Source organism: Bos mutus, chromosome 17 (assembly GCF_027580195.1).
Source record: "Bos mutus isolate GX-2022 chromosome 17, NWIPB_WYAK_1.1, whole genome shotgun sequence".
Lineage (NCBI taxonomy): Eukaryota > Metazoa > Chordata > Mammalia > Artiodactyla > Bovidae > Bos > Bos mutus.
The window spans coordinates 7,054,334-7,081,030 of NC_091633.1; the positions used below are offsets into that span (position 1 = coordinate 7,054,334).

The 26,697-nt window shown below is 54.5% G+C and overlaps 1 protein-coding gene across 1 annotated transcript in view; it reads right to left on the reverse strand.

Moving 5' to 3' along the window:
* Positions 1 to 26,697, reverse strand: part of MYO18B (myosin XVIIIB) — a 233,065-nt gene that overhangs the window by 187,820 nt on the left and 18,548 nt on the right. The window contains exons 4-12 of the mRNA XM_070385941.1: positions 21,861 to 23,087; positions 21,261 to 21,327; positions 20,296 to 20,408; positions 18,873 to 19,049; positions 14,142 to 14,340; positions 12,079 to 12,221; positions 11,156 to 11,256; positions 10,079 to 10,142; positions 1,756 to 1,900 (exon numbers count right to left, since the gene is read on the reverse strand). Of these exons, the coding sequence (XP_070242042.1) occupies positions 1,756 to 1,900; positions 10,079 to 10,142; positions 11,156 to 11,256; positions 12,079 to 12,221; positions 14,142 to 14,340; positions 18,873 to 19,049; positions 20,296 to 20,408; positions 21,261 to 21,327; positions 21,861 to 23,087 (2,236 nt within the window). The remainder of the gene's footprint in view (positions 1 to 1,755; positions 1,901 to 10,078; positions 10,143 to 11,155; positions 11,257 to 12,078; positions 12,222 to 14,141; positions 14,341 to 18,872; positions 19,050 to 20,295; positions 20,409 to 21,260; positions 21,328 to 21,860; positions 23,088 to 26,697) is intronic.

Genomic DNA, 26,697 nt, shown 5'->3' on the forward strand with positions numbered 1-26,697 from the left:
GATGGGTCTTTTAGTTGGGACATGCAGGATTTAGTTCCCTGAGGCAGAGACTGAACCCAGACACCCTGCCTTAGGAGCTTGGAGTCTTAGCCACCAGACCACCAGGGAAGTCCCTAATTCACACCTTAACTCCCCAGCATCACCCACCTTTCCTTCCCTCACTCCCCTCTTGGTTCTTCCTGATACCCCTCCCCCCAAAGTTACAAGCACTCAAATCTTCGTCTCAGAGTCTGCCTCAGGATAGCCCAGTTTAATACAGCTTTCTCTTTCTTATTGTATTCAATCCTCACACCAACCTGTCTTAGCCCATTAAAAGAAGCATCTGAAGCTTGGAGAAGTTTGCTTTTTAACTCACATCTGCCTCGCTCCAGAGCCCATACCCTGGGGTTTAGTGTACCTGGACCTTCGGAGCCTCAGTCTTCCGTTCTGTAAAACAGGTCTGTTTCCTTCCACACCCCCTTCCACCTACAGATGCCCGTGCCCCAACTCTAAATCTTCAACAGCTCTTCTGGTCTGAACTGTGCAGTGGCGTCCCTAATCCCAATCTGTTTACAAAGCTGTCTGATTTACAAACAATCAGGATGTAGAGCATGCCCCACGGCTGATTTTTAGAAAAGGCAAGTGGCCTTTGTTTTTTCCACGTGTGTATAGTCAGGCATGCCTGCCCTTGGCCTGGACCAACTGTGGAATTGCCACCTTACCTATTTCTGACTCAGCATAACCCCTAGAAATGTCCAAAATCAAATCAGCGCAGCAGTACATGAGGCTCAAGAGTATGATAATCAAAAGGACAGGCCACAGGGCCCAGGGGGATGGCGATGGAGGAACCACGTGCCGCCATGTTCCAAAAAGAAGCCACTCTCTAGAGGAAGGCAGCGGACTTCTTTGGAACATGGCGGCACATGGTTTTATCGATGGAGCGGACAAGGGAGCGCCTCGGGAGGATTCTAAGCAGGGAACAGCACCACATCTGTGCTCTAGAAAGGAGCCCGGTGCTCACAACAAGTGGGGAGCGAAGGCATGGGCGATGAGGCTACTGTGATAACCCGGGGAAAAAAGACCGTCAAACTCTTAGTCTAAGGCGATAACAGTAAGAATAGAGAAGTCAGGACAGGAATGCTGTCACCGGGGTATCTACAGGGAAAGGGGAACGACTGGAGGGGCAGGGAAAGTCAGAACCCCTTGGGGAGACCAGTGTGAAGGAGGACAGCCGGCACACAGGCAGCTCAGGACGGGAGCGATTCTGGGAGGAGGAGGGCAGCTGGGATGGCTCAGCACACACAGCAGGAGCCTCTCCCAGATGTCCTGACAGAAACACATCACCTTCAGTGCGTGGACCCAGCCTTCTCTCACCTGTTCCAGGGCGCCTCTCTGCAGCACAGTGGCTACTAGCTACGTGTGGCTATGTAAATGTATGTTAATTAGAATTTAATGCAGTGAAAACATTCCTCAGTTACACCAGCTACAGGTCAAATGCTCGAGGGCCACAAGCAGCGAGCGGCCCCCCTACTGGAAAGAAGAGCTCCCAGGCATCGCAGAAGTCCCACTGGACACTGCTGGGCTCTGAGGCTTGCTTGAAAATCAGCTCCGCTTCCTTCCCAGCAGGCCTGCTTCTGTAGCCAAGCAGAGAGCAGCCCCAGAGACATAAAAGACGACACGCTGACGCCGTCCCACCTCACAGGCAGAAGGGCCTTGTCAGGCACCCGTCAGTGGAGACACCGGCAGTCCAGGCGAGCTCGGCTGGGAAGCACGTACCTTTGCAGGCCCCCGCCGCGCCCAGGTGGTAGATGGCTGCCAGCACCCGCCAAATGGCCCTCTGCTCGCCGTCTGAAATGCCCAGCATCTCCATGGCGCCCTGGAGCTGGGCGAAGGCGGCCGCTGCCCTCTGCTTGTCTTCAGGCTGAGAACAAGGGGAGAGAGGGAGACAAGCAGACCGTCACGATGGAGGAAATGCAAGCTCACAGCGGGAAGCGGGCTCGGTCTCAGGGGACTGTGTGGACATTTTACGACCACAGTAAATTACCCACGATTAGCTGGGGAGTACCGACACACGAACTCAGAGTGCTGGGAAAGTTATAAAAATCACTTCTGTCTGACTTCGGATAGCGTGTGATTTTTATTCGTTCATGTGCTCATTCAATAAGATTTACTGAGGCTCTGCACTGTGCTGGACTCTGGGGAGGCAGAGATGAGCGAAACCCAGAACCTGACTCTGAGGACCTTTCAAGGTAGAAGTGGAAAGAGATGTAAAAACAACTAAGTGTGAGACAGGGATCTCAGAGGAGGGCCAGTCTGATTAATCCTGCCCAAGAGAGTCAAAGAGACTGTCGCAGAAGATGAGACAAAGTTGTGAATGAAATCTGAATGGCAAATAGGCAGAGCTGACCAATTTGATAGAACAGAGGCCTGGTGGGCGGGGGGACAAGGAGAACAAAGGAGGTCTCTGGAGAGAACAGGCAGTCACCTGGACATGGCCAGGGAAGCAGGGATTTCTGGAGTGGGGCAGACAGAGGAGGGGTAGAGGCACGCATGAGAAGCTGGCTGGTGCCAACAGGGAAGGCCTCAAACCCCATGTTTAAGGGCACACGCTTAAAACTCCAGCCACGATAGACAAAAATACACCCATGTTTCCATTCCTGGACCCGAAGCAGACATCACCAATCAATGAAGATCCCACAGGAAGTCCAGACTCTCTTCAGGACACTCCCTCTTGCAGCCCCCACTAACTGACCTGCCTCAGCAACTGAGATAGATCCTGTCTGCCATCCCCAGGGCAAGCGGTGGGCAACCACCAGAGATTTTTCAGCAGGAGGGGAGAGAAAACGGTATGATCAGATGTTTATGGGTTGCAGAGTATCGCTTTTTCTTTCCCAGATTTACAATCCCAATTATGTCTGATTGAATATTAAAATCAATCTGAAACTCCTGCACACAGACACAGCATCTGGCCAAGGAGACTCAACCCCTGAAGCCTGCTGGGTAGAGAGGAAGTGAGCTGACGATGAGAATTCTTTTGTAGATAATCCTCCAGCAGATAACGAGGAACTAATGTGCACCTGGCCTGCTCACAGAGCTTGGGTGATGAACGGTAAGCTGTCAAAGCTGGCAAGTCCTTGGATCTTAGGGATTCAGAGAGGGGACAACGTTTGCCCCAAGTCACACAGCAAATTAGTACCAGATTCAGGGTAAAAATCAGGTTTTTCTGACTCCCCGCCCAGGCCACTTGTCCCCTCCACTCAAGCCACTTCTAACTGGGAAAGAAACCTGCCAAGGATCATCGACCAATTGAGACGACATCAAAGCGCACAATGACATTGAGGGATGTGCTGTAGGAATGTTTCAATTAACAGCAAAAGCATGTTCCACTGATCCATCATATTTCTGGGCCACCACAGGACCACAAAATCCCTAGCAACCAGGAACTCAACCTAGCAACCACAGCTGCTCCACTGGAGCAAACGGAGGAAGGGAAGGCATCTTACCAACGTGCTCTTGGTTATTTATGAGATTTCAAAGTAGCAGAGAAAGGACACCAAAAGGACAGTGGCGACACATTTATTACAGCTCCCACTGTCAGCCATGAGCATTTGACTTTCAATTAGAGGCAGACTCCATCATCTGCCACTTAGCTCACACGAACAGAAAATTAGCAAACTTCCACTGCAGCTGGCATGCATCTTCTCCTCTGCTCCCCGCCTCCCCCAGGGGCAGAGGGCTATATGTATGCGCTTCTGATCTGAGACAGCTAGGATCAGGAGGAGGCTGACTGCTCCCTCAGCTTCCAGGGAGCCAGACACCTCTGCACAATGCCCTAACAAAGAGCCAGTCCTTCCTCAAAATCGAGGAAACAGAAATCAGGCAGGGTGGTGCAGTAGACCAACTCACAGCTGGAACATCTACCAAGAGGAGGCTGGATAAAGAGCGGGTGGTCCCGGCAGGGTGTAGTGGTGGAGCACCACACAGCCATGAGAAAGATCGCATCACTGATCATGCGAGCACGTGTGTGAACCCCACATGAGTCAGAGGAGCCACATACAAAACACCACGCCACATGTGATTCTGTTCATGTGAAAGCCAAAAGCGGGCAGCACAGCCCTCTGGGAAGAGAAGTTAGGAGGATGACGTGGGTGGGACGGATGGTTCTGATCAAGTGGGGGCTCCAGGGAGCCTTTGCTGGAATGAGAAATGTTCTAGATGGTGATCTAGGGTGGGGTTGCAGCTGTGTGTAAGGATATAACCATTGCTGAGTGGTACACTGAAAATTAGTGCTTTTGTACACTTGACCATACTGGCGCACATGGACAGAAAAAAATCAGTAAAAAAAATAAAAGCCAACTTAGAAGGTGCCCAGGGTTTGTCCAAGGCAATCAGACTCAAGGTCAACCCAAGATGGCGGGTCACTTAGAAGAATAAAATCCAGGATGTTCTCTGAACATTCAACCAGGCTATGCTGAGAGCACCGGGAGGTTCTTACCATGTAGAGCCCGTACCCGGACCTGGGAGCGGACAGAACTACACATGCCCCCAGCTCTGTGGCCCCAGAAGTGTGACAGCACAATCTCTTGCCCCTGCATTGGAGGCTGAATTTCCACCATGTAGATGGAAAAAACTGTCAACCCTGCTCCTAGGTCACTGTGAGGACTAAATGAGGACATGGGTAAAGCACCAGCATGGTGCCCGGCACACAGTGGTGCTCCATAAATGCCAGGCTCAAGGCCACGCCTTTGACCAGGCTGTCCAGCCTTCCAGGGACGCCTCCCCCACTGCTGTCCAGCAGCCCCAGCAGGCAGATCGCCGCGGCCTTGTCCTGATGGGGCTCCCGGTCCAAGGAGCAGAGACATGCAGACACCGACAGCACAGGCTGGGCGCTGGGCCTGGGGAGAGGCGCAGAGCTGACATTGGGAAGAAGTGGTGAACAGAGCAAACAGAATCAGCTCGGAGAAGTGGGTGCTGGGTGGGGAGGCAGGGTGTCCTAGTGGAAGGGCACGGTGGAGGACAGGGCGCGCTGGGCGCCGAGTACCCCGAAGATGGACGTGCAGGCCTCTCTCACGGGGCCCGTGGCAGCGGGGACCCGGGGTCTGCAGCCGGGCGCTGCTCTCTGGGGGAGGGCGTGGCCCTGGGGGCCTGCATCTTGGTTCCCTGGGGACAAGCACCGGGTGGAGCCCGGGTCCCACTCTGCTTCACGGGTGTGTACACCGCATGCCCTCCTCCAGGGCCAGGGTGGGCTCCCCCGTGTCTCCACAGCCCACCAACCCAGGAGGGTCCCACCCCTCCATCCCTGGATCTGGAGCAGCTCTGGAGGGAAACACTGAACACAGCCTCGCTTCATCTGCAAAAGAAACACCGGTGCCTGAACAGGGGTGAACCTGAGGGAGACGGCCGCGAGGGCAGGACAGGCCCGTCCAGCCAGGACTCCGGGCATCTCCACACTGCCGGATCTGCGTCCTCTCCAGGTGCCGAAAGTGCATGGAAGGAGGGAGAGAAGGGCCGCCTAGGGACTTTTCCCTGCCAGGCAGCCTCAGTCTCTCCAACCGTCGGACGAGGAAACTGACGCTCAGAGAGGGTGAGACACGTGCCCGAGGCCATGTGGTGAGGACGGGCAGAGTCACCACACCCTAGATTCTCTACTGAGCCCCAACCCTAGGAGCAGACCCAGGAGCTGGGTGCCGCCCTACCCACTCCACAGGGGAGAAACTGAGGCTGACAGAGGAGAAGTGACCCAGGGGTGCACAGCAGGTCACATCCCAGAACACACACGGCCTTCAGCTAGGGCACAGGTCTGAGGCGATGTCATGGGACACACAAGTGCCAGTTTGGAGTCAGGCCAACCTGGATTCAACGGGCATGAATTTGAGCAAACTCCGGGAGATAGTGAAGGACAGGGAAGCCTGGCACATCGCAGTCCCTGGGGTTGCACAGTCAGACAGGATTCTGACTGAACAACAATGATGACGACCTGCATTCCAGTCCTGCCTCTGCCACTTAAAAGCTGTGTGCCCTCGGGCAAGTAGCTTCACCTCTCTGAGCCTGGTTACTCCTCCTGAAAAACAGACGTGATCATAATCCCTTGTGTCAAAGGGGCCTTACGAGGATTAAGTAAGAGAAAGCTCCGGGCAGAGCCCCTGGCAGGAGCACCACAGTCCCCAACCTTCTGTCTTGGAGCACATTCCTCCACAGTTGATGCCTGGGTCATAAAAAATCAATGTGCCTCGAGCCGAAGCCTGGCTGCTGACAGCCAGAAGCAAACTGCTGGGAGGCAAGGATTATTACTATTATTATGATGATGATGACCGCTGCTGCCGGTGCTTATTTTTTTAAAAATCAGCCTAGGTTGTGGAAAAATAAATTACAGAGAAGAAGAAAATAATATGAAAGCTTTGTGATTTCAAATGTGTCCTGGTGCCCCAGCAGATTTCAAAACAAGTTCCATTTCGGAGCTGAGATGTGGCGGGCGGTGGTGGGGGCGGGGTGGGGTGGGTGGTGCTGCACGGGCCCCGGAGGGGAAGCTGGCAGTCTGTGAGCAGAGGCAGCCCCAGAGGGCCGCTCCCCTGCCCTGCTCCAGCTGACAGCCCCCCATCTCACACACTCACCCTGCACTCTACTGCCTGCCTGCCTCTCCCCCACCGTCACCTCTGCATCAAGGGCTTAGGAACGCTGGCCTCCCTGCGCCTGACTCACTTCTCTCTCTCAGCACAAGATCAGCTCATGCTCACCTCCTCCAGGCAGCCTTCTCTGATATGACTTCAATCCTCCAGGACTGCCCGTGCAACATTCAGGACACAAGTTAAAAAAAAAAAAAAATCAATGTTTGTCTGAAACTCTAATTTAATTGGGCACCCTATAATGTTTGCAGTTTTTGTGAGTATAATTGACCAATGAGCACGGTCTGTTTTTAGGTGTGCAATGTGAGGATGTGGTGCATGTACACGTGGTGAAGTAACTGCCACAATGAAGTGAATGCCTGCCTCCATCACCGCACAATCACCACTTCCTGGTGTGCGGTGAGATCACTGAAGATCTACCCTCCCAGGACACTTCAAGTGTACAGTAAGTACAGTGTTAATAACTAAATCACCACCGTCCTACACCAGGTACAAGATGAACACGTGCAGGCATCCTGCATTTCTATTTGCTGACTCTGGTGACTTTAGGGGCTTCAGGGTGACGCAGCAGCTCTCACTCCTGGGGGCATCTCCTGAGCACTGAACTCCTTTACTGAGATGATACCTGGACAGCCCGATCCCAGAAAATGAGCCCAGGCTTGTATCAAAGACCAACGAGCTTCCAGATTCTATTTTTGCTCTTAGAGAACAAAGAAAACATTCTCTCCGTACCTGCCAGGTAGCAGGACGAGAACAAAGAACTACCCTACAAGTTCCCACAGATCAATTGGTCTAAAAAAACAACCCCCAGAAACAGAGAAAAAAGAAAATCACTTCAAACGCCTCCTTGATATGGGTTCACACTGCGCCCATTCCTGTGCGCACACTGTGAACAAACAGGTCAGGCCGGGAAGATCATGGGGCCTGGCTGGAGCCCTTTTCGTCCTCAAAACCAAGAAAACAAACCACCACGCTCTTGCTGGTTCAAACGCATGCAACTGGCCCAAACTCCTTAGAGGAAGCCCAGCACTGGGGCAGCCACGCATCCTCTGCCATCCGGGGTAGGATCTGAGCTCCCCGCGCCCCCCAACCAGGGGGAGAAGGGGCCTGAATGAAGAACATACTGCAGGTCCCCTTGAGGCAGGGGCGGTGACAGCAAGGTGAGGCTGGGGGAGCCACATCGCCCCACTCCATCTCACTCCACCCACTGTCGAAACTGACTTGCTGACAGTGGTTCTCAAAGTGGGGTCCCTGGACCCCCAGCTTCAGCATCACCTGGGGACTTGTGCGAAACAGACTCTTAGGTCCCAGCCCAGGCCTAGTTAATCAATAACTCTGCAGATAGTACCCAGCAGAGACAGATGGACAGAGAGAGCCCAGCACGCCTTACTGAGGTGTAACTGACAGAAACCAACCACTCATCTTTAAGTGCAACGTGACAGGATCTGACACACACACAAACGAAAGCATCAGTGCTAAAGAAGACGGACACGTCCCTCAGCCCCGAGAGTTCCCTTTCATATGATCCTCTTCCCCCTCTTCTGCCCTCACCCAATCCCAGGCAACCACTGACCTGCCTGCTGTCATGGCAGGTTCAGCTGCACTTTTCAGAGCTTCACGTAAATGAGATCATACCGCTGTACTCTTTCATCCGAGATTTTTCACTCCGCAGTTATTTGGATCAGTACTTCATTATTGAGGAGCATACTGGCTTTATGGATATTCCACAGTGAACTCACCCATTCACCCGTTAATAGATATTTTGGATAGTTTCTGGGTTTTGGCTATCACAAATAAAACTGCTAACGCACTCATGTGAAGAAGTGGATGTGCATGACCATTTTCCCGCATAAACACCTGGGGGTAGACTGGCACACCGCGTGCAAGGTGTGTGCTGAACCTTGTAAGAGATGGCTTGCCAAGATGGTAAGAGCCCATCTTCCACTCCCACCTGCACCGTTATGAGAGCTCCAGTTACCCCCGATTCTCACCAGCACGGGTTATGCTCCATCTTTTCAAGCGCAGGCACTCTACCTATCATGCAGAGGTATTTCGTTGTGGTTTTAAAGTCCTTTAATGACTAACGTATATTGTACGTGCTTATCTGCCATCTACGTAATCTTCTTTGGTAAAACTATGTTGAAATTCTTCTGCCCATCTTTTTTGTCAGGTTGTTTTATTTATGAGTTCTGAGAGTCATTTATATATTCCGGATTCAGAGACTTCATCATATATGTGATCTGCAAGTATTTCCTCCCAGTCTGTGGCTTGTATTTTCATATTAACAGTGACACTCAAAGAGCAAAAGTTCTTAATTTCAATGAAGTGCAGTTCATCGACTTGTTCTCTTGGGGGCTATACTTTTAATGTCACACCTATGAAGTCTCTGTTCAATGCAGTTACAGACATTTTCCTCCTGTTTTCTAAATTTTACAGCTTTAAGTTTTACATTGAGGCCCAGGATCCACATGGTTAATTTCTCTATACGGTGTGAGTTCTTGTAGATTGACATTCTTTTTTTTTGCATGAGGATACCCAATTATTCCAGCACCCTTTGTTTCTCCCAACATGTATATTTGGAAAAAAAGCTTTGGAATAGAAATGATCACTCCCCTCCACCTGGTGAACTACTCATCCTTCAAAACCCAGCTCACATGCCCGCTTGGCTAAGAAGCCTTCCCTGACTGAGGCCAAGTAGCTTTCAACTATCCTCTGTTACAGGGAATCTTGTACAGACTCTGGAATATTCTTATCTCCCATGCCTGCATTAATTCCCAAGTTGCTCTCTCCTGACCGAGTGAAAATTCACAGATGAGGACCATAATCCCGGCGTTTAGCACAGGCATGACACGGGGAGTGACGGCAGGCGTGTGGGGGTGGGAGGGAACTCAAAATAACGTTTAAAATATGAAACAGTAAATAAAACAAGTGAATAATCTTCTTTCTTAAACAACTGAATACCACCTCTCCAGGCCCTGGTCATAGGCCCCATCTTCCAGGAAGACATCTCTGACTGCCCCTTTCCACACTGAACACTATTAACAATATTTCCTACGAGAACCACCTCTAACTGATGTAACCCAAGCCCAGGGCTAGGTGCTTTATGCACATCCTTTCCTTTAATCCTCACAACAGATCCATGAGGAGATACCACTTCCATCGTCATTTACCAAAGAAGAGACAGATGTCCAGAGAGGCTAGGGCCCATGCCTGAGGTCATACATCCAGTAAGTGTCAGAGTCGGGGTTTGAATCTAGACAGCCTGTCCCAGAGCCCACACTCTTACCTCTACACGGATCATCTCTTGGTTCCCGTTATTTGTACAAGACTCATTTCCCCGACAAGCCCAGGCCCCACAAAGGCAGTCCTATTTCCCCCATGTGACCAGCCCTGGCCAAGTCTGCACCCCAGTGGCAGAGGGACCCCTCGCTCATGGGGACACAAGACCACTCACACCCAGAGGGCCTCCTCCTTACCTTAGGCCACAGGCCCATGCCAAAGGAGCTGCTGTCCGCCATCTGGTGCAGGTACAGGTCTGTCCTGGAAACAGAAGGGACCGGAAGTAAAGGAGGACCCGCCCACACTGGTGGTCTGGGAGAGCAGACGGTCATCATGGCATGGGGCTCCATACAATGCCCCAGGTGGCCCCAGAGCTGGCCTAGGGCCCCGGCCCCACTGCCCAAATATTCCTCACTTGCTGCCCTCACTGGGCCCTTCCTAAGGAAAGGCCTTCCAAAAGCTTTCTTACTCCTTAGTTACCCTGCTCTGAGAACTGAGAGCTTCCTCTCTCATCTCTCTGAAGGGTACAAGTGTCCCTCTGGCCTTATCAGGAGGCTCAGGACAGGTGGAGCCGCTCCCTCAACTCGGGGAGGAAGGCAGGAGACAAATAATGGGGACACAGAGGCAAACCTGGCCTGGGGTAAGCAACCCCTCAAGCCTCATGGGAGCCTTGCTCCTTCTCTCTACAGATGAGGAAACCGAGGCTCAGAGACAGGGAGCCACGTGCCTAAGGACGCCCAGGAGTCAGGGAGGGGCAGAAAGGACTCCCCGGGCCACCTCCCTCAGGAGGCCCTCTGAGATGAGGCTCCTGGCTTCTCAGGGGCTATCCCACCTGGGGCCTCCTTGCCCTGAGGTACCTCAGGCGCAGCCAGGGCTCTCTCAGAGTTGAGGAACTTCTGCAAGGTTGGGGTCTGCTATTCCTCGCCCACCTCCCATGCTCCTGTCAGAGCCTGGACCGAAATACCAGCACCAGAGTAGACATCCTCCACACCCCAGCATGGATAAAGAGCCGTACGCGAACTATCTCACTTAATCCTACAAGGTCAGTCAAGGTACTGCTTCCACTTTACAGAGGAAGAAACCGCGGTTCAGAGCAGATAGCACCTGGCGAGGTTCCCCAGCCTGGGAGCAGTCCCAGGCAGCTGGAATCAGAGGCCAGGTTCCTTACCACTGGGCTCTGCTCGGCTCTGGGCAGAGCTGGGGCCGGACCCCAGGAGAGCCAACACCCTCTGTCTCATTGGCTTCGGCTGGCCCCATCCAGCCCAGTCACTCACTTGAGATCCAGGTCCAACCCAGCTAGCATCTGGGAGAAAACCTCGAAGTTGCCTTCCCCTTCTGGCTGCCGGGCCACGCGGCTCTTCTCCAAAAGCATCGTCTGCCGAGGAGAGGATAGACACCCGGTCACCACGGGGCCACTAGGCTGCCCCACCCAGAACCACTCAACTGTCTGAGGCAACATTTCAGGCCCCAACTTGGCTGGACACCTCCGAATTGAAACACCCAGGCCTTGGTCTTATTGATTCAGATTCCACGTAGGGAATTAACAAATGTTCTTTGATTAAGGAACTCATTCTGATTAAGGAATCCAAAGGTAATCACAATTAACATACATAAGAGCCACCCTCCAACATACTCTTATGTAACGGAAGCCTGTAATAACTCGACCAAAATGGTGATGAATGTGAGAATTTCAGGGCCAGTTCAGAAAGGGGATTTATTTGGCACCAACGAGTCTGGATATTATCCCAGTTCCACATACAAACAACCCTTCTAATAACCTAATCCTATTTTCTGTTCAAATAGAATGTTTGCGGGGAGGAAGGGGAGGGGGTGGACGATTTTGGAGATGGGAACAAACAGGCCATGTGCTCGTCACACACGAGCTGCTGCAGAAGGCCGGAGAGCGTCTGTTTAATTTCAGCTTACACTTTTAAGACCCAACTAATGAGTGGCTGAATTATGTATTTACTCATGAATATTTCATCCCTGTGATACTCCAAGATGCAGACAGGCCAGTTCGCTCCAGGACGGGATGTGGGGGCACTGAACAAGGCGGGGAGAAGCTGGCCACGGCCTGGGGAGTGATGACCATTTAGACACATTCCAGGGTCCCAGCCGGGGGCATGGGCCCGGCTGAGTGGGGCTGGGGACCCTGCAGCTCTGGAGACTCCCTCCCTCTCCTACCCAGAGGCCTCACCTGGAGCTGGGCAGCCGTGACTCGGCCTGTGGCGTTAAAGTCCAGTGACATCACCATGGCGAACCGAGTGGCACTGCGGCTGTGGCCGGTGGACACAGAGCCGAAGGCCCGGAGGACAGTGAAGGCCGCTCGAATCTTCTCCACTGTGGGGACATGGGTGGGGCGTCACCCGTGGCCCAGGCACTGCCACCCCCGCCTCTCACAGGACCCCATTCTGGCCCCAGGCCCCAGTGGGACCACTGCCACCTCCCCAGATCAGCTCTAAGCCACGCCCATTTCACTGCTGGGCTGGCCCTGTGCTGAGAGCAGAAGTGCAGGGGGGAGCAAGGCTGAGTCGGACAGATACACAGACCCGGATCGGTGCCGTCTGAGTGACAAGGGCTGCCCCCGGGCCTCCTGGACCTGGTGGAGCTTAGGAGGTGGGCAGGGCTCTCAGGGACTCCCCATCACAGCAGGTTTGAGGAGCCCTGCAGTCTTCCCACAACTATTTCCCAAGCTCCTCTCTGGGCCAGGTGCTGTGCCGGGTGCCTGGATACAGCCCAGCCTGACTCCCACCCTCCAACCCACACACACTTTCGGCAGACCTACATTCTGCAAGGGCCAAGACGGGTGCCTCTCCCACTGGATGCCAGCTCCTAACCTGCGCCAGATGCAGAGCAGGTGCTCAATAAAGCACTGGCAGAACCCCGGGGAGAAGCAGGATAGTACCACGGTTAGGCAAGTTTGAATGCGGGATCTCCCTGTTGATAGCTACCTGGTTTGGAGCAAATTAACCTTCCTGTGTCTCAGACACCCCATCTATAAGATGGGTAAGTACCTACCTACCTCATGTGGTTGTCATGAAGACTAAAAGATTTAATAATGTAAAGTGCTTAGAACAGGCTCCAAAGGGGGTGCTGTTAGCATTATGTTTGCTATTATACGAAGAAAAGCAGTATCGCTTGGGCCATATATTCTCAGCAGGGTGAATACTGCCCTCAAGAGGGCAGACACTGATTCTTGAAGGTGCGGAAGTTTTCCTTTCTTATGTATAGAGCACAGATACATACACACACACACACACACACACACAGACCTAACTGCATAAACAGATCACGGTGAACCTCTGGCATTAAACTTTCATGGTGGGAGGTGATTAGCAGAAGTAACATCTAGAAAGCCCTCAAAGGGGCAACAGTAGCTTGAGAACTCTGGCCCAGGGGTAACAGCTCTGGAGCCAGCCTGCCTGGCTCTGAGTACTGGCACTAGGGTGTATGAGCCACGTGGTCTGGGCAAGCTGGTTAACCTCTCTGCGTCTTACTGGACTCCTCTATAAAATTCAAATAATAATGATATCTCCTTTACAGGCCTGTTTTAAATAATGAATAAGTTAACCTGTTTAGAATGGAGTCTGGCTCACGAGTCCTCAGCAAGCACTCACTACGATCACGACCAATACTGAATTACTGTTATCGATTGACACTCTCTCTGAGGCCCAGCTCACACATCATTTCCTCAAGGCAGCCGCCCGCCCCTCTGCCGTGAGCCCTGCTTCTCCCCACAACCCTGCTGCACCACCTCGTGGCACAGATGTGCCGCCGAGCCTCCCTTCTGGCCATTGGCTCCTCCTGAGCACAGGCCCTGCCCTGTCTTTACTCGCAGGTCCTCTGCACAGTCCAGCAGGCCGTGCACGGCACGGGGACCCCACGCCGAAGGGCACAGCATTTGTATCACACACTCACAGGCTTGCACAGTTATGAGGATGCTGGCCCAGGACACGGCCGTCAGTGCTTGGTTCTAACAATGACTGAGTGTTGATGACTGACCTGCAGATGGCAGTGGGTGTCTGGAGGGAGGAGACCTAGCTTCTAATTCACACAGAAGCATCTTAGCAGACCAGAGGTGGCCCTGCCTGGAAGGCAGCACAGGCTGTGCACACACGCACCCAGTGAAGGCTGGCTGATTGGATGTAAGAAAGGGCCACCCAGTGCCTCCTCTGACTCTCCCTTCCCTCTTCCTACGCCTGCGCACCTCCCCCCCACCCCGCTATGTCCTGGCTGCATGTCACCTGGTGACCACTATACCTGAGACCCTGCCATCCACGCTGCCCGCCATCCCCACCAGGTGCTCCAGGACCTGCTCGCAGCAGGTGGTCTTGCCAGCACCGCTCCGGCCCAGGGTCACGATGCTCTGGTCTCTCCGCTGGCTCAGCAGAGCCCAGTACGCCCGCTGGGCCAGGGAGCTGATGTGGGCAGGCAGGCCGTCCCGGCGGTTCCTGGGCACCTGTGGGAAGATCACAGGCATCAGCCTTCCCACCAAGCCAGAGCCCAGGAAGCACTCTACAACCAGCACTGAGCCCAGATCCGCGTTCCTGCTCCCGTCCCACTCCAGACTTAACAGAGAAGCTGTGCGTTTTTCTGGGGAGAGCCCAGTGTGAAGGTCGAGTCCCACCACTGGGCCCCTGTGAGTCTATGCATAGTCTCGGCCCCTGAACTGAGCCTGGGCCTGCTCTGCAGCTAATGAGAGGCCTGAACCAGAGCTGCGTTAGCTCGTGGGGTTCATCTCGCTACTATGCAAATCACTGGATTGTTCCTGCCTGAACAAAGCAGCTGGATAAACGGCCCAACTGATTAGTGATGTCTGCCATGGAAACAGAATGGGGCCTGGGGAGATGGTGGTACGTGTCCTAAGTATTTGCCATAACAGATTTTGATGATACCTGAAGCTGCTTCCACTTCTTCGTTTATCCATCCACTCATTCTTCACTCAAAAACAAAACGTTCATTGAACGTCTACTATATAGCAGGCACTGGGGGCACAACATTACTCAAAACAAATCAAGGAAACCTTTGCCCACTGTGGGCTTCCTGCTGGCACCGGTGGAAAAGAATCTATCTTTTTTGCAGGAGATGTGGGTACAACCCTTGGGTCGGGAAGACTGCCTGGAGAAAGAAACGGCAACCCACTCCAATGTTCTTGCCTGGAGAATTTCATAGACAGAGGAGCCTGGTGGGCTGCAGTCCATGGGGTCGCAGAGAGTCAGATCAGACACGACTGAGCCACTGAGTATACACACACTGCCAACTATGAGGAGATACCATTATACACCTGTTAGAATAGCTAAAAACAGGTTTTAAATTTATTTTTTTGACACTTGCTGCCAGGTTCTGGCGAAGAGGCAGAAGGACTGGAGCTCCCCACAGCGCCGGTGGGAATGCTGTACGATCAGGCCTGTCTGGAGAGCAGTGTCGTGACTTCTTTCACGGCAAGATGTGCATCACACAACAGAGCAAACCCCACACCTAGGGATCTACCCATAACAAACGAACACCCGTTGTCACCAAAAAGCCCTGTCACTGACTACATTGACTACGTATTCAAAATCACATACACAAAAAAACCTAGAAACAACGCAAATGCCCTTCAACTAAAGAGCGAATAAGGCAACCAATCACCCTAGTTTTAGTCTCGGAAGTCCCATGTCCCAGAAAAACCACTCCAGCCCAGGGAAACTGGGACAGCAGGTTCCCCTCTGAATGGATAAACAAAGCTCTACAATAGAATAAAAGAACCAACGGCTCAGAGCCGCAACAATATGAGTGAATTTCAAATGTGGGTGTTGTGTGCATTGTGCTAAGTGGAAGAAGCCAATTCGAAAGGTTACATGCTGTACGAGTCCATTTATATGACTTTTCAGAAAAGGCAAAACTAGGGAAAAGGGACAAAGGAACAGATCACAGTGGCTGCCGAGGGCAGGGCATGGGGGAGGGGATATCCACAAGGATGTAGAAAACTTTTGGGGCGATGGAACTTCCTGTAATTGATGGGTGGAGGCAATTACACAATTGTGTTTGTCAAAAACCTACAAAACTAAACGTTAAAAGAGGTGACTTTAACTGTATGTAATTTAACCTTTCATATATAAAAAAAAAAGCCCTGCCTATAGAGCTTGCTTTCATTTGGGAGAAGACAGGTGTAAACAAACCAACTAATTAAATTATACTGAATGGGAATCATTTCAAAGCCACGAGCCTGGATGAGGTCACCAAGGAAATGGGCCTTTAAAGAGGGAGAGAGAAGAGGTGTGGGGAGGGGGCTGACCTGAAGAGATCAGGGACCAGCTAAGGAGGCTGAGAGGGAGGGCCGGTGGACGAGAGGAAAACCAGGAGAGCAGAATCTGGGAGCTAAGGAAGGGAGTGGAGGCAGGAGGACGGGAGACCAGCCCCTGAAGTGCGCTGAGGGTCAGGTCAGGGGACACCAGGGAGCTGACCACGGGGCAGCATGGAGATCACTGGTGACCTTGAGAAACGTCTGCTTGGCATGGTTTTCAGGGAGAATGGAAGGTGGAAGCAGAGATAGCAAGGGCAGTGAAGAGGCGTAGAAGGGAGCAGGGGACCAGGCCTGGCCACAGGAGGCACTGGAAGCCCAGGATGCTAACTGGGTGACCAGTGAGGCCCCACCCACCCTCCCTAGTGGCCTGGCAGGACCAGGGGCACAAACCCCAATGGGGCAGCCCTCCCCCAAACCTGGGCCCCCAGTGCACTGTTGGCCTTTACAGCCCAGGACCCCCAGGAACAGTGATGAGCCCCATTCTGACACAAAGCAAAAGGCTCAGCAGGACCCCAAAGCTGGCAGAGGAAGACAGGCCCCTCACACTGGCTGGGCACGGCCTGGGGGCACAGGCAGGCAGAGGGCCTAGGGTCTGAGCCCCAAGCCACCTCCCACCGTGGAAGCATCAAGGCCCAGGCTGTCCCAATCGCCAGCCTTCTCAGGCCTGCAGGGGAGAAGGGAGGATCCTGCAGACACACACAGGTACCCTCACACGCTTGCACACGGGCATGGTCAAGGGCACACATACCCAATAGCAGCAGAGGCCTCTGTACACAGGTGTGCCCATCTACACCCCACACAGTCACAGTAACTCACTCCAACAGAGGCCTGCACCGCCCACACATATCCCCAGCTCCCAGTCGCTGGGTGAGCCCAGACCCCCAGCGAGAAAGGCCCCTAGCCCTGCCCAGACCCCACCAAGCCCATCTTCAAGGTGGCCCTAGTCCCCTCCTGCAGATCTCTTCTGCCACCTGGTGGCCACTTGAGGAACCAGATGAGACCCAGCCAAAGAGCAGGTGTGGGAGGTGGGATGACCTGAGCAGGGCCCAGCCCCAACCCAGCAGTTACAGGGGCTTAGCTGGGGCTCACAGGACTCAAGTTCCTCCTACCAGGGTGGGTCCTAATGCCTGAATTATGAGGCTCTTTGACCCAGCCAGAGTAAAGGATGCACAATCCAGGACAACTGAGAACTGTGAGAACCGAACTTGCAGAGGAGGGACCTGCGACAGACACCTCTCCCGGGGGTTCCTACAGAGCTGGAGCTCAGCTTCTCAGAAGGCTTGGAGCATGGCCTGCCCGGCAAGGGAGAGGGGGTGCATGCATGGCCCTTGGCCAGAACGGCCAGGTGGGGGAGGGGCTGGGAGGGTGACTTAGAGGGGGTGCGAAGGGAGTCCTAGAGAAGAGAAGCCTTGGGGAGGGGGTCCAGGCTACTGCCCCCTCTTTAATGGACTCAGCATCATTCGGGGGCTACGAATGACTTTGTCCTGTGGGACTCCAAGGGCAAGATGCAGCTTCTCATCCCCAGTTGACAGATAAGAGGCATCATGACCTTTCCAAAGCACTGAGGTGCATTAGCAGGAATCCTAGAGGCCTGACCCCTCCTGGGCCAACAAGCCCTCCGAATGGAGCACAGACGAGATTCTGACCTCCAGTGGATCTCCCTGCCTCCACTTCCGCCCACCTCTCACCTCCACTCCATGGCCAAGAGGATCCTTCCCTAGCATAGTCACACTACATGTCACTGCTCTGCTGAAAATCTCCACCAGGCTCAGAGCAGGAGCGGAGTCACTTTGACCCCGTGTGAGACCTGGCACCAGCCGTTCCTACCTCCTATAATCTCCTCCACACACTGCTCTTTGTCATGATGGACCTGTCTTCCCCACGAGGACAAGCAGCTCACAAAGGCGGGTTGATCTGCCCGCCTTCGCACACGGGACCCTCCATCATTATTTCAGACAGGAGCAACCAGGTGAACTGAGGCTGAAGTGAAGTGCAAGTGCAAGTCCCTCAGTCGCGTAGGACTCTGTGACCCCATGGACTACACAGCCCATGGAATTCTCCAGGCCAGAATACTGAGGGGATGGGGCGCAAATGATGGGGTTGCAGCTGCAGGCCCCTCCACAAGGTGGCGCCGAGAGGGTCCTCTGGCTATGACTGTGGTCTTGACAATAAACAGACCGTTACTACACTCGTGTAGAAACGAATAAAAGTAGAACGGAGGCTTAGTTTCCCAGTTCATGCGGGTGTCTGGGACTCCCGAGGGTCCGGCCTGGGCTTCAGAGCACAGAGGGCCCAGCCATGTGGGTTTCACCCCAGCTCCTCCAGCCCCGAGCCTGAGTCTGGAGTTGGCCCAGCTTCCCACCCGTGAACAGGGCTGGTCTTGGCCCCCGTCCTCTAGTGGACCTGAGGACTGGCTGAGATGACACGCAGAGCTGCCTAAAGCAGAGCCTGACAGACCTGACACCATCCGATACGTTCTCTCCCACCGTCACTGTCTCTCGCGCTCCCGTTCTATTTGTATCCCTTCTCTTCCCCTCTAAGGAGGGGGGACCATGTGGTCCCCAAGGCTCCCCGATGCTCTGACACCCCAGCAGCCATGTCTGCAGGATGCCGCTCAGACAGGCTTGCAGGGGCTCTGGGGGCTCTGGTCCCGAGATGCAGAAGGACCCTGGCCTGGCCCCGCCCCGCCCCTGGGGCCCCCTCACCTTGCCGGCAGAGGGCGCCATGAGCCCTTGGGGCTGGAGGAAGATCAGGTCGGGCCCGGCGTGGGTGTGAGGTAGCTGAGCCTGGTAGCGGTGCAGAAGCGTGTTCAGGACACTGGACTCGTTGACACTGACCAGGGAGGCCAGGTCCTCAGCCTGGTCCAGCTCCGGGGGATTGGCCTGCAAACCATCACACAGAGTGTCCTCTGGCCTCCTGGGCCCCCACACCACCACAACCACCACCTCCACCTCCGCCCCCTGGCCCCACACACGGCCCCGGTGACCCGGTTCCTGGGCAGCAGTGCCCTGACTCCGCAGAGAGCGACAAAACCTACAGATGAAACAGCGGCATCGCTTCTCCTGCGCTCTGCGCAACTGGCAGCTGGCCCTCCCTACACTGCGCTCAGGGCACCAGGAGGGGAGGCGCTCTGAGGACGCGCAGCAAGATTCACATGCCTTCTGTCTGTCAGACACAGAAAGGCAGGCGTGCTCGGAGGACGTGTCTTCTGCTGCCTCTTTCCCTTCTGCGTCTTGTCGGGGAGCTCTGCGTGTGCTCGGGGATGCTTAGGACGAAGGCCAATGCCCTGATTGCCCCATTTCTCTGACAGCCCGCCACACACTCATCAGTTGGAAATACTACACCTAGAGCCTTCTAGAAGCAAGGAGTGACTGCAGCCTCTCCTTGGGGCATCCATTTGAAAAGCTTCCTAGCACTTCTCTGGCTCCAGGGAGTTTCCTGGGCCTACTGCTCCGTGGTCTTTTGTCATCCTTTTGTCAAGTTTTTTTCCTGAGGACCCTGGCCCTCTGCAAACTCCCAGCACTGGTGGGAGGAGCGGGCCTGAGGAGGGCAGAGGGGGAGAGAGGGGTGAAGGTGAACGAGGCCAAGGAGAACTCCTGGAAGCAGCTCCTGCTCAGGCAGTAGATGTGAAGGGTGGAAAGCATCAGGACAAGATCTTTTACTTCTTTCATTAGAGTCTGACTTATTCTCACACGGATTCATGGTGCAGTGCAAAAATTATGCAAAACAACCAAAAAAGAAGAACCAAACTAAAGGCTGATACCCAAAAAGCAGGCCACTGGAACCTATGCCATGGCTAACGACAAGCTGCAAATTTGGCTCTGAGTCTCCTGGCAGCCAGGGCGAAGAAGGAAGCATACCAAAGTCCATGCAAAAGAAAACAATCACTTTCTCCAGCAGAAGAATTCCCAGGCCCAAGATTTGACAAACATCTCTCTTAACGTGTCCTCATAAAGGGGACACCGTGGGACAGAGCAATGAAACCCCTTAACAGGACACCTCTAGCAGAGCAGTGAGTTCAACGGTGAACTTCCCTACAGTTCCCCCCAGGGCGCCGAGGGGAAGTATTCAGTGCAGTCAAGCCCGAGGGGGAAGCGGGGTGGAGCAGGCAGGGCGGGCGGGGCTCACCCGGTGGACGTGCTCCTCGTCCACCTCGGTGACGCTACCGTCGGCGTCAATGCACAGTCGCACCCTTCCTGCCGGCAGGTCTGCTGTTCCCTCGTCTGGCTTCAGCACCGTTGCTGGAAGACACCCCAGGGGTCGAGGGGTACAGCAAGGGGGGTTGGGGACAGCAGGGAAAGAGGGGAGGAAAGAAGATGGAGGTGAGACAGGTGGAGGGGAAAGGAAAAAAGATGAGAAGAGAGAGGTTGTGAGCTGCCAAGTCAGGCCAGGAGCAGGAGAGAGGGCCTGGGACACAGGGGAAATGGGCGTCATCCTCTTCCTTGGGGGCCTATTTACAGGGAGGGTGCTGAATTGTGACCCCAAACCCATGGAGATTTGGGTCTGACAGGCTGGGTCTGATTCATCTGGGGCTTCTATCAGATGGCACAGGCACAGAGTTGGCAGCCAGACGGCTGGGCGCACTGTCCACCACATACCTAGACTTGGGACGGCAAATAATGGCATATGGGCTGCCACTCCTCCCGCAAGAGCCCTCCAGACATCACTAATCAATCACTCCTCCCAGCCGTGTTCTGAACGGACTGAGAATCACCTCTCAGTAGAGTCTGGTCACCAGCCACAAGTAATCAACAAAGGTGGGTTCACGAGATGGGATCCACCTGCACTAGGTTCCAGACACAACACTGCAGAAGCCAAATAATGCTTGTTGCTTTCATGAATTAGCTAAATAATTAATTACCAAGGCACAAACGCCTTTGAAAATAGCACCCAACAGATCATCTGCTGAGAGTGAAATGACACCCAACTAGTCCCACTCCAAAGCCATGTCTCCGCATCCTAGTCCTGGCTGCCCCAACCCCGCCCTTCCCCTCAGTCCCCAAATTGTGATCAGGACCTGGCACACACAGCGACCAGCACTGCAGGGATGAGAGGGGGACTCAGACCCCAGATGTGCTAACACCCCTAATTACCAAGAGTGAATCCATCCTTCTGAACCAGCCAGACCTTCTCTGCCTCATACCATCTGTCTTCAGGAGCCTGAGGGCAAAGGTCACATAAATTAGCGCAAGGGGATGCACCCTCCCCCACCCCCGTCTGAGGGGCAGACCTCTTACATGGGCATTTCTCATAGTATGTCCAGGACCAGCTAAATCAGAATCCCCCGGTGCAAGTGGGGGTCCTTATTTAAATGCAGAGGCCACGGCCCCACCCTAGCTTTCGGAAACGGAAGCTCCAGGGTGGGGCCTGGGAATCTGCATTTTAAGCAATCTGCCATTTACACAGCTCAAAGAATTATCTTGGGACTTTGTAAGCTCAGTGGCAAGGGGACACCTCTCATAGCTGGGACACTGCCTCACTCTGTGGAGAATCTCACCTCTGGACAGGTCAGATTCCCCTGTGGGGCCTCCCGACCCCTGTGTGTCGAGGGGGACGTGCCTGGTCCCTCCTCTGGGCTGGCCACCCCTCCACTCCTGTCCATCTCCGGTCCCCGCCTTGTCCACCCCCAGGGACAAGCCTTTCCTGTCCCCCTTCTCTGGCCTGCGCCTCCCCACCCCCTGCAGCCCCCTCACCTGCCCCGAGACTCCGCTCTGGCCTCCTCCTCTCCCCTCCTGGCTCTCCGTCGGCCTCTGAGACTTCTCCTCGTGGCCGTCCAGAGCAGGCTGCCCAGGTCCTCCCGGCTCCAGCTCCAGGGACCCGGCTCCGGGGCAGGCCTCCTCTGCTTTCTGTCCTCTGCTCTCAGGCTGGTCCTCCTTACCAGCTGTTGTCGGGGTAACCCCACGTGCATCCACTTCCTTGGGGGCTTTATCATCCTTCTCTGCCTCACCCCCGGCTTTACCCGCCTCTCCAGAGGCGCTCTGAGGTGGCCCCGTCTTTTCCATCTTGGCCCGGGGCTCCCCTGCCTTCCCAGTCCTGCTCTGAGGCTCACCTGCCTTGTCCATGGCTCTGGGAGCCTCCCCCGCCTTCCCCGGCGCTTTGCCAGCCTTCTCTGCCCTGGCCTGAGGTTCCTCCGTCTGGTCTGCCTTGCTCAGGAGCACACGTTCTTTGTCCTTCTCACGCTGGGGACTGTCCCACTTGCCCCTTCTGCCCAGGGAACCTCCCCACCTTCTCACCGGGGCTTGGGCCCCAGCCCACTTCCCTTCACCTGCTACATCCTTGGAGAGACTCCCCTTTGCCCCCTTGTTTGGGGAATCCCCTGCCCCCTTCTCCGCTGTCCCTGGTTGACCCCCATCACCCAGCCCCTCTTTGCCCTGGAGCTCCGCCTCTTTCACCTTGTTGGTCTGGGGGGCCTCGCCCCCTTTTCCCACTGTGCCTTGATCCTGCTCCCCTTTCGTCGGCAGCACAGTTCCTGGGTCCCCAAGGCCCCCAGTCTGCATCTTCTCAGCCTTCGGAGGTGCATCTGTGGTGCTGGCCTGGGGGCCACGAGGAGTCCCTGGGGTGTCCCCCTTTTTTCCCCCTCCAGGATCCATGGCTGGGGGTGGGGTCTTGGAAGTAGGGGCATCGCGGGGCTGGGTCCTCTGCTCTGGCCTGGCTGAGTCCGGGTCCAGCTTGGCCACCATCAACAACACGTCACCCCTCCTCACCCCTCTCTTGAAGGGCAGGCTTTTTTTGGCAGGTGTCCCACTGGGGCCTGATTCTTGGGGCTTCTCGCCATTGATGGTCATCAGTACAGGGTCCATGGTCCCAGCCTCCTCACCCTTCCTGCCCAGAATGTCTGCGCTCAGGGGAGAGCCTGACTTGGCGTTCTGGCTCCCAGGCTTGGTGCCAGTGCTGGGCTGGCCAGTGGAAACCTCTGGGATCTAGAAGAGACACCACAACCGTTCTCAGCTGCGTGCTGACCAGACAGCTTTGTCATTCACTCATTCATTCATTCATTCACTTCTTTAATCACCCAGCCATTCATTCCCTCACATACCCTCAAGCACCTAGGGGCAATGAGCCAAACCTCAAAATCCTACATCCTAGACCTTGGCTCAGAACTTGAAGGCCAAGTGACATTATGAAAGGAAAGTGGACTTTGGAGCCCAACAGACCCAAATTCACTCCAAACTCTGCCACTAGCTAGCTGTGTGGCCTTGGGTAAATTACTTTCCCTCCCTGAGCCAGTTTCCTTACCAATAAAATGAGAACCATAATGGCCTCTCAGGGTGGGCGGCTTCACAGTAACACATGGAAACCGAGCCCAGCATCCAACACGTCCTCAGCAACAGGAGCCACTGTTGCTGCTGTCCCTGGTGCTGGGGCCATTGCTCTACTATTTACACCCGGTTCTTCCTATCGGGCCAGGGAGGGATGGGAAAGGACGTGGAGCCTGTCATCAGAGGACCTGTCCTAGTCTTGGCTTCGAAGCTCTCCAGCTGAGTGACCTTGGATGACATCACCTATCCCCTCTGAGAACTGGTTTCCTCTCAGTGCAGGCAGATACCATGTGACCCTCCAGATTTTCTGCATGCCAAGATGTGGGAATTTCAGAGAACTGAACGAAACGAGCTGCTGCTACTGGTCCTTCTGCACCAGGTGAGGGTCCTGCTTTGGCCCCAAGGTCCTCCACTCTTGGTTGGCCGAGACACCTGGGTACCCGACACCCAGGGGTCTCCAGTACCTGTTCCTCCCCTACATCTTTCTACTGCCCAGTGACACAGCCCTGCCCATCCCACCAACCTCCAGCCAGCCTGGCTGTGACCAGAACAGCTCCAGGGCCAGAGTGGCCTCTGCAGGAGGACCTGGCAGGGGCAGTTCTACCCTCAGGCCTGGCCACATACCTGCCCTGGTCTGTGTTCTGCCACCATGGACCCTGCTAGAACCAGCCTCCCGCACACCTGCGCTTGGGAATCTGGGTCTCTCACCCTCCTTGTGCACCCACACCAGGCCCAGGATTGTGCTGAGTCCACCTGCACATCTGAGTCTCCTCTCCCAAACCCAGATCTACTCTCTCTCACCTGGGCACTGCCACAGCCACTGAGCTGGTACCCCATCAGTTTGCTGCCAGTCATTTAAAACCTGGTCAAAGATTTTAGCAGTTGCCCAGTCTCCAGGAAAGCCATTCAGTACAGCCATCTGCCATTCGAAGCTGTTGAAGAGGAACCCCCCACCCCTCTGCCGTCTGGTCTCACTGTCCCTGCTCACTGCACGTTTCAGCCACAGCTGACACTGTCCAGCTTCTATGCTTTTGTTCACACTGGGCCTGCTGCCTGGAACACCCCTGCCCGTCTCCACTCATCCATGCGCAACTCATCTTTCTATACCCAGCTCAAATGCCCCTCCTCAGCAAGTCTGTGCCTGAAGACCTGGATCAGAAAAACGGCCTCATGGACCCTGAAGCCCCAGAGCTCTGTGTGCTCATGCAAGTTTGCAGCAGGACCACATTCTGCGTCCCATTCTAGCTCTGACTGGTGTCGCCTCCAGAGCACAGTCTCAGTCCTCATCTTTGTGAAATAACAACAGTAATACACATAACAATAATGACCAGTGTTACTATCAACCTTGAGGAGGACCCTACATGGCCATCCTGCAATATCTGACTTACCCAGTAAAGAAGCCAGTGAAGCAGGTCTGAACCTCTCCCCATTCCACAGATAAGGGAGCAAACACAAAGATGTTAGGTGGCCCAAGAGACAAACCCGGAACAAAAAGTCACACAGGCCTCTCTGAGTGTAAAGACAGTGCCCTTGACTGCTGAGCCTTAACAACCTTGCTTGTCTTTCTGGGACTCACTGGAGTCTCCTGGGAGCTTTTAAAAAACATTCTGACCCTTTGGTTCCAATCCCAGAGGATCTGATGCAGCTGGTCTGGGTGGTGGGCCCCTAGGAGACTGCAATATGCAACAGGAGGCTGAGACCCCATGGCCTGGTGGCTCAGTCTGACCTTCTGGGGCCAAACAGGTCACATCTTGGAAAGGGATTGGCTGTACCTGGCAAATCTCAGCACTGTCTGCACTGTTTTGAAAAGTGAGTCAGTACTTTATTTTTAAAACCAAACCCCCACAGAGGAGACAGTAATGCAGGGATGCGCCTAACAAGATAACCCATCCTGGCCTCCTCCCCTCCATGCTGTGCATTCCCCTCCTGTGAATTTTCTTGGTCACCAAGGCCCTCAGATCCCACCTGCAGCTTCCTAGTCTAAGGGGGAAGCAACACATCTAGAGGGGCCAAGAGGAAGTTCACAGCACAACCATTTTACAGATGGGCAAACTAAAGCTGAGAAAGTGGATGGGATCCAGCCTGGAGCACACAGAGTGGTGGAGCTAGAGCTAGAACCTGGGTCTCTGACATTTGTTTTCTTCCTGTTGGATATTATTCCTGTCTCTCCCTGCCCCTCAATGACTGGGTGGCCTTCGGAAAACCAGGTCACTTCCCAGAGCCTCATTTCCATTCCTGCAAAATGGTGATGGATGCTAATGACTCCCTGCAAGGACTCTATGAGGACCAAATAAAACCAGCAGTGCTGGGTGAGGGGAGAGGGGCCAGAGTTATTTAGTGATAGAGCAGGAAAATTAAACTGGCAGGAGCAAGCTGGAGCCTGCTGCCTCACAGGAACATGTCCTGCCCTGCTCCAGGCCCAGGAATGTCTTGGCCCATGGTCCAGACACCTGTTGTGGTCTGAGGCCTGTCCATCCTGCTCAGAGGCACCTTCCGCACCCTGCAGTGACAGCCTGTCCCCTCTGCTCAGCTCTGCTTCTTAACCTGCACACAGCAACGCTCACACAGCTTACCTGGAACCCTTTCTTCGCCAGGCCACTGTGGCCGCCACACCAGCCATCTCACTCCCCAGACTGGCCCTTTCCCAGGCAGCTTGCCAGAGCAGAAGACACACAGCCTCTGGCTCTGTCTGCCCCCATGTGGCCTCATGACCTTGAGCAAGTAAGTGCTTTAGCCTCTCTGAACCTCAGTTGCCACCTCTGATAAGTGGGTATACTCTCATCTACCCCTGTGTTATACAGGGTATCAGGCGAGCCCCTGAGCACTGAGTCCTGTCGAGTGAGAAATGAACACAGTGACCCTCATTATGACCATTAACAGCAGCCTGTGAGGGTTGACTTTGGCCCCCACTTACTTACACCTGGTCAGGCAGGTGTAGGAACAGTGTCTCTACCCTGACACCTTCCCCCACGAGGATGTGGCAGGGGTATTTCAGCAGTTCAGTGGCTACAGGACTTCCCTGACGCAGCACAGTCATTGGGGCTGGACAGGGGCAGGCACATGGGGGACCAGCCTGGCAAGCAACAGCTGAAGGGGTGTGGGAGGCAGAGCCAGGCTGCCCGTTGGGCTCAAGCCAACTCCAGGCTCTGAGGCCACCAGATCGCTCAGCCCCATCACCGAAGCATCCACTCCGCCTCAAGAGGGCACAGCAGAGACGCAAGGAGAGGCCCTTCCTGCTAACACTGTGACGTGCTCCAGGTGCACTGCAACC